The sequence below is a fragment of the Monoraphidium neglectum genome (assembly GCF_000611645.1).
Source record: "Monoraphidium neglectum strain SAG 48.87 unplaced genomic scaffold scaffold02638, whole genome shotgun sequence".
Classification (NCBI taxonomy): Eukaryota; Viridiplantae; Chlorophyta; class Chlorophyceae; order Sphaeropleales; family Selenastraceae; genus Monoraphidium; species Monoraphidium neglectum.
In genome coordinates this window covers 1-7,398 of record NW_014010990.1, presented here as the reverse complement: position 1 = coordinate 7,398, position 7,398 = coordinate 1, and the positions used below count along the sequence as shown (strand labels likewise).

Below are 7,398 nucleotides of genomic sequence, written 5' to 3'. Positions count from 1 at the left end.
GAAGGAGGTATGAGGTTCCAGATGGTAAGGGGCATGTGTGTGGGTGCGGGAGCGCAGAGGGTCGCACATGAGTGCTGCACATGCAGCAGTTCCGCACCCAGCAGCGGCCGCCCGGTGTGCTTGCCAGCCGACCAACCTGCGCGGCAGCCCGTGATAGGCGCAGTCCTCATCTTCATCATGGTGGAGGCCATTGTTGCTGATAGTATCAAAGGCGCAGGTTCAGTGGCGTCGTGCAGCGATCGCGACGATGTCTAGTGAATGAAAGGGCACGTTGTCAAGTGATATAGAAGGTCGCTTTTTGAAATTGTGATGGAAAGCATGCAATGTTCAACTCTTTAAGCGGTGGAATGGTCCGTTGTAACCCTGGTGACTCAAATAACGCAATTCGACATGGGCTTCAGGCAGGAGGTCATTCAGCAACATTTGGAACGTATCGCTGCGCTGCGGTTTGTCGCGGCCCAGATGATGTTGATACAAGGTTTATGCATCCCTTGACAACGTGCGCATGGCGCCTGCGCAACTCCAGGTCCAGTGGCCCTGCCTGCGCAGGCAAGACCCAGTTGCCGCACCCACACGGACAGGCTGGTCCTCAAGCTGCTTGCACTGCTGAGGTTCCTGGATGCTGCCATGCTGATGTGTTTCAAACTGAAGCGTGGTGGGTTACCTTGGAAATTTCCTGTAGTTTGCAAGTGCACTGCCTCCACCACTAGCGATGATCAATGAGACCTGCTGGCTCGAAAAACAGCACCGACCAAACTTTTTTTGAGCACTTTCTGGGACTGCACACTCAGCCTGAATTATAAGCTTGAGTTCCTTGCCTTCTTGAGGTGTGGTATTAGTCTTGCTGTGTGGAAATCTCAGGACAGTTCGGCCCTATACTCAAGGCAGGAGCACACGAGGATCAAAGCAGACAAGCATGACGTTGCCACGGAAGGAATGTCACAGGTGCATGGGATTATGTAGTCTTACTCGATGGTCGCAACAAACGGCTAATGCTGCGTGGCATATAGGATGCCGCCATATCAACCCTTTGCATGCTGCTCAGGGTATGGCCGTCGGGCCAGGATGGACCCCCACCCGGCCCGCAGCACGCACAGCGCCAGGCCCAGCGCCGCCACCAGCCCGCCCGCCGCGGCCGCCGTCTCGCCTGGCGGCGGCAGGCCGCGCCCCAGCACATGGGCTGCCACCACAAGCAGCTGCCCAACCGCCAGCAGTGCGCCACTGCAGGTGCCGGTGAACCACATCAGCTCCCCCATCAGCAGCGCGCGCGGCACCATGAGGCCGCTGGCCAGCACCAGCAGCAGCTGCTCGCGGCAGCTCACGGCAGGCAGCAGCGTCGCCGGAGAGAGGGACGTCTCCACCTGCATCATCGGATAAATACCGGGATAAATAGCGGGGAGCATAAGAGGCAGAGTGGCTTAAAAACATACAGGGGCAACTCAGAGAAAGTATGCCAGCAGTCCGGGCAAGTAAGCATGCAGGCTTCAACGCATGCACCCAGTCGTGCTTTGCTCACCAGCTGGCGTAGCGGCTGCAGGATGAGAAGCAGGGTGGCCGCCCAGGCTGGCCAGTCATCCCAGACCAGCCTGACCCATGCGCTGCCCGACTGCTGTATATGCAGGCCGACCAGCAGCGTCGCACTGGCGCCAGCAGCAACAGGCGGCAGCCACTTTGCGTGTGCACAGCTGCCCGGCGGGAGCGTGCTGAGGAACTGGGCGCACGGCAGACAGTGAAAAAAAGGAATCGAGGTGATCACATGTCCATGCGCACCAGCAGCATTCCCAGCACTTGTTGTAGCAGCAGCAGCAGCAGCAGCAGCAGCAGCAGCAGCAGCAGCAGCAGCAGCAGCAGCAGCAGCAGCAGCAGCAGCAGCAGCAGCAGCAGCGGCAGCAGCAGCAGCGGCAGCGTCAGCAGCAGCAGCGGCAGCGGCAGCAGCGGCAGCGGCAGCAGCAGCAGCGGCAGCAGCGGCAACGCTTGCGCGCGTCAACTTTCTTACAAACCAGTGCCTGGAAGTGTGTTCCGCCCTCACCTGCAGCAATAGCCCGCCGCCTAGCAGGCCAAGCGCCCGCTGAACATGTTGCATAGCCCGGCCTGCGTGACATGTCACCCCCTGCAGTGCCACTTGCTGCTGCTCTCGTCGCTGCTGCTGCTGCTGCTGCTGCTGCTGCTGCTGCTGCCCTCGTCGCGCCTGCTGCTGCTGGTGTTGCTGCTGCCGCCGCCGCTGCTGCTGTGCTTGTGCCGTTGTCACTGCTGCCAGCCCAGATGCCACCAACACGACAGCGGCAGCGGCCCCGAGCAGCCCCGCAGTGCAGCTGCCCTCCAGCGCCACACTGCCCTGAGAAAACTTCAAGCGAGTGCAAGCAGGAGGCATCCAGGTTGAAGGTATCCTCAGTGCAACACGGGGCCCACATACTAACAAACGCGCTGCTCAAGCACCTCATGTAGCAACTATGCAGTTGCTTCAAAGCATACAGCGAGCAGTGGAGCCGGCACCACCCCGAAAGCGCACCATTGCTAAAGCCGCGCCTGCGGCTGACACTGCGGACGCCGCCGCCGCCCCAGGCTCGACGCCGATAAACACTGACAGCAGCACAGTAAAGCTGAACATGTCTCGCAGGGGTACCTGCAGGATGACATGCGTTGCCACGACGAATGAATTCATGAATGAATGAATGGTGCCAAGGCCAAGCCTGCCTGGCCTTCAAGCACAGGCGAGCGTGCGCCAACAACCAAGCTTCCCGCCAAAACAGCGCTCCTGGAGATTGACGCCTTGGTTGCATGTAGAATGCCATGCCTGCTCGCCTGCCATGCTTGCGGTGGTGGCAGCTGCACGATTGTCCCTGCCGCCGCGGCTGCTGGCGCCGACGTCAGCGACAGCAGGGGCTGCAGCGCAAGTGCGATCGCCGGGAGTACGGACGCTGCTAGCAGGAGGTTGGTCAAGGTATGCAGGGCTTGCCGTCCGCGAAGAGCGCGCCGCGCGGCCACGCGCAACCCAGCCGACAGGCCACTGCGCGCTTTTGGGCCGATTGAGAGGATCGCGGCAGGAGCCGCGTGCTGCTGCACGGCGCGCTCGGCATCTTGCAGCAGCGGCGCACGCGCACGCGCCCGGCGCCGCGGGGCGGGGCCGGACGGCGCCGTGTGCGCTTGATGATGCTGCAGTTGGTGGTGATGGTGCTCTTGGCCGGGGTGGCAGCGGACGACAGCGCCCCTTGTGGGCTTCGCGGTGGCCAGCGCCATGCCCTACTGGCTCACGCGGCGTGACTACCACAAAGCAATATGAAAAGATATTTGATATGATTTTATGCGTCAAGAGGCACTTGCAAGCTGAGAACACGGAACAAGTAGATCACATGGTGCCCTCTCGGTCTCTCCACTTGTTGCTGGGGCTGCACACACTGCGCGTTCATGCCTCTGACCAACTTTTTAGGCGCTGTTGTGGCTGCACCCCCTGTTCGTAGCCTCGTTTGTTGGCACTTGTTTCGCTTCCTGGTCAGGCGAGGTCAACCCCTGGTCAAAGAGCGCGCCAAATACACAATGGATGCTTGAGCTCCTTTGAAAGAACTTTACAGGATAGATGAGGAATATTCAAGGCAGCACATGCGGTAGCAGGTCGCATCAAGGAAAGGTAGGCCGCTGTCAGACGTGCACACTGGATATGGCAGCTGCAAGGGGAATTGATGGCACACGATGGCACACGCGGGCACACTTCAACCCGCGCCTCGCGGACGATTGAGCATTAAAAGGTACAAGGTGGCGCAAAGCACAGTGCAATGTATGCAGGCATTCGGTGCTATGGCACACCGGCAGCCGCGGGCAGGTACAGGCACCCGTGCGCCCTGCAAGTCGGCGCCAGCGGCAATGGGTCCACCCAATCATGCAAGGGTGGCAGCGACGCCGCGGCGCCCATGCAAGAAGGAAGCATAAACCGCGGTGAAGAATAAGAGTCGGCGGACTCGCAGGTCATTTCCAAGTTGGAGATCATCTCAAGGTGCTGCACCTGCAGTCAAGAGTGTTGCGCTGGCCCAGCAGCACGAGCAACACAGGGCCTGCACAGAACTGCGCACACGCACACATACACGCACACGCGCGCGCAAGGCGGCGCAAGACACGTAGAAGGCAACATCAAACCTTCCCGCCGTGCGCAGTGTCATCCCCAACCCCCGGGCCGGCCACAACGCCGCCTATCGGCGCGTTTGGGTCCTTCCAGGCGGCGCCAAACCCGCCGCCGACGGGCTGCGCAGCGGCGAGGGCGGCGGCCGCGGCGTTGTCATCGTACACCGTGTAGTCCTCCTCCCGGGGGTACATCACGCCGATGGGCGAGCGCCACCTGCCAAAGAGGCAGGCAACCGCGGGAGGGCAGGGAGTGGGCGACGCGAGCGTCAGGAGCTGGGATTGCAACACAAGCGCTTGCATTCACATCGACTTTCCTGACTTGGTTCCGAGTGCTATGATTCACATTGATACAACACATTAGAAACGCGGGCGCTCACGCACGTATAGACGCCTGCGCGCGCCACACAAGCCGCACCTCTTTGGCAGGAAGAAGAGGATGTCGCGGTCGCCCATGCCGCTGAAGCCGCGCTCGATCAGCTGCACCAGCAGCAGCACCACCAGGCACACGCAGGGAGACACCAGCGAATCCAGTCCGGTCAGGTCACGCATGGGCGTCTGGGGCAGGGGCGCGGCGGGGTGGGGTGGGGACGGGGCAGGACGGTCAGGGAGGGGGGCCGGGACGAGTGGAGAAGCAAGAGCTGGACAGAGGCCTTGGCGGCATTGTGCAGCCGGGGCCCTGGCTCCATCCATGGAGGGATATCCCTGCGCCCTCAGAGCTTTGTTTCAGCAACAATGCTGCCAGCCTGCCACTCCCTTCCCTCCCTCCGACCCTCATCACCCCCGCACCACTTCACTGCACAGCTTGCGCCCCCACCAACCCACACGTGCAACACACATGCGCGATACACACGCATCAGTCTGCGCAACAGAACCCGCAGCAAACGCAGCCCTCACCTGCACGCAAGTATCCTTCTCTGGCTCCCACAGCCCTGCGGTGGGCGCGGCCGTAGGCGGCTGGACCTCCAGGAACGCCGGCAGGCCGGCCAGCGCCTTGCCGTAGTGCAGCGCATACGTGCCAAACGCGATCAGGGTGCCGTCCTGGGGTTTTGAACATCAGCAGTAAGACGGTGCCCAGTTGAGTGTGGGCGGGGGCTGGGGCTCGTGGATGCGAGTGGCTGCTGCCGGCAACCTCTTGCGTTGCTGTGGCCTGCCAGGGCGCTCAGCCACAGAGTTGCACCTGTCCCCGACCCTGTTGGTTTGGGTGGTCAAGGATTGCACTTCAAACGAGGACAAGTGCAAGAGCGAGGAGTACAGGCCCGCGGGCGGCGGGATGCCAACCTTGGGGAGCGTGAACTCGAGGATGACGCGCGTGAGGCCGCCGGACAGGCATGAGAGGAACCCGGCGTTGGGGCTGATGTTGTGCCAGTAGGTGGCGGCGAACAGCGGCACCAGGCAGGAGGCGAACACCACGTCAAAGGCCACCACCAGCAGGTAGCCTGCGGGCCGCAGCAAGTTGCATTGCATGAAGAGGGGTGCCGCGTTGATCGAAGGCGGACTTCTCATCAAGGTGGGCAGGAGGGTGTGCACCAATTCAACGTGTCACATACAGCAGGTTTGCAGGACCTGCGTCGTCGAAGCCTCTCCAAATCAACGCGTGCAGGATGCACAGAACTACTGACCAGTAAAGCACGTGCGGGTCACAGCCCTCCCAGTATTCAAAGGGTGGAGGCAGCATGATCATGCTCACCAGGGTTGTACGAGAATGCGGCGACGACGCAGGCGATGGCGCACATGGGGACGACGAAGGCGCGCGCCACCAGCAGCAGAGAGTCATCGCCGGTGCCGTACTTGGGCACCTTGCGCCACAGGTTGTGGGCCTGGGTTTCGGAATGAGTGTGGTGGGAGGGGGGAAGGGGTTGAGTGGGTGCAGAGGGGGCACAGGGGATTGTGCCACCTTGTGAGAGAACCCTGTGAGCTTGTCATCAATGATGCGTTAGGAGCGGCGGCATGCAGGCTTGTGTGTGCGTGTGTGCGCGTACAGATGCACTCGTGCAAAGCACACACGCACTCTCTCACAAACACACATACGCAAACACACACGCGCGTGTGTTTGTGTGTGTGTGTGTGTGTGTGTGTGTGTGTGTGTGTGTGTGTGTGCGCGCGCTCGCGCGTGTGCGTGTGTCTGTGAATGCGCGCCCGCATGCGCGTGTGTGCCTTTTGCGTGCGTGCCTTTGCATGAGCGTGCAGCTCACCATGACCGTGGAGGTTGCGAGGATGGCGCCGGTAGACGTGCTCATGCTTGCAGCCATGATGGCCACCATCACCCTGGTGGTCACAGATGCAGGCAGGGCAGCTGTTCGCAAAGGGGTCGCTGAGTGCCGCCAGCACAGGGACCAGCCAAGATTGCATAAGTTGCTGCCGTGGCCGACTCGCCCCGCGCCCCACCCTGGGCTGGAATTCAACAGCAGCCCCGTTCTTGGGGGCGCCCCTTCCCCCCTCTCGTGCCGCGCACCATGCGCCGAGGACCCGCTGGAATTTCGAGAACAGGAACTTGAAGAAGGCGTTCTTGTCGCCGCTCTCCCACTCCGCGCACGACGGCAGCCCCAGCGGCGCGCTGCAGGTGTCGGCGGCGAAGGAGGCGAAAGGGCTGTCGGGGCCGAAGTTCTTGCGGACATGGCCGGCGATAAGGACGAAGGGCACGCAGAGGCCCAGGAGGAGGAAGCCGGCCGTAATCTGCGTTTGAATTTCAGGTTGGAATCAAGCGGAGAGGGAGACAGTCAGCAACAGAGGCAGGGCCAAAAGGCGAGGAGCGGTGCAGAGGCTACACGGCGACATGGGTGAATGCGGCGCGGACGGCAGCCACCCTCACTGCCTGAGGCAAGGCGCGACCTAGAAGTCAGGGCTGTGCGGCGCATGGGCGACAGCGGTGGCGGCTCACGTTTGCGGCGCGCGCCACGCGGGGGCTCTTTGCCGCCATGCACCGCTGCTGGAAGTCCAGCGCGCAGAGGTTGCCCAGGCCCAGGGTGATGATGGTCGCCCAGTTCAGCAGGATGGCGTTGGGGAATGGCGCGTAGGCGTCGACGTTAGTCATCGCGCCCGGCCAGATGGCATGGTCGCCGGCAGGGTAGGCGAAGTTGTCGCACGTCGGGTTGCCGAACTTGTCGGGCGCGCAGTCCAGGGGGCCGGCGAAGCCCGGGGTGACGGCGGTGACGTTGGGGCCGAGGGGGAGGGCGAAGCCCTTGGAGACTGGGGCATAGGGCTGGGGGTCGGTGACGAGGGCGTAGACGGCGGCACAGATGAACGCCATGAACCCCAGGATGGCCTGAATGGGGGGGGGATCAAGGG

The 7,398-nt window shown here is 62.3% G+C and overlaps 2 protein-coding genes across 2 annotated transcripts; both read right to left on the bottom strand.

Moving 5' to 3' along the window:
* Positions 1-1,022: 1,022 nt before the first annotated feature.
* MNEG_11204 (hypothetical protein) lies at positions 1,023-1,367 on the bottom strand (the record flags this gene model as incomplete). The annotated part of the gene is made up of 1 exon (XM_014040324.1): positions 1,023-1,367. The coding sequence occupies one exon, from the start codon at positions 1,365-1,367 to the stop codon at positions 1,023-1,025; it is 345 nt and encodes a 114-aa protein (XP_013895778.1).
* A 2,755-nt stretch (positions 1,368-4,122) lies between these two features.
* MNEG_11203 (hypothetical protein) lies at positions 4,123-7,360 on the bottom strand (the record flags this gene model as incomplete). Its single annotated transcript, XM_014040323.1, has 8 exons — positions 4,123-4,327; positions 4,529-4,668; positions 5,008-5,151; positions 5,392-5,549; positions 5,801-5,930; positions 6,306-6,378; positions 6,566-6,786; positions 6,992-7,360. The coding sequence occupies 8 exons, from the start codon at positions 7,358-7,360 to the stop codon at positions 4,123-4,125; spliced, it is 1,440 nt and encodes a 479-aa protein (XP_013895777.1).
* Between the last annotated feature and the right edge of the window lie 38 nt (positions 7,361-7,398).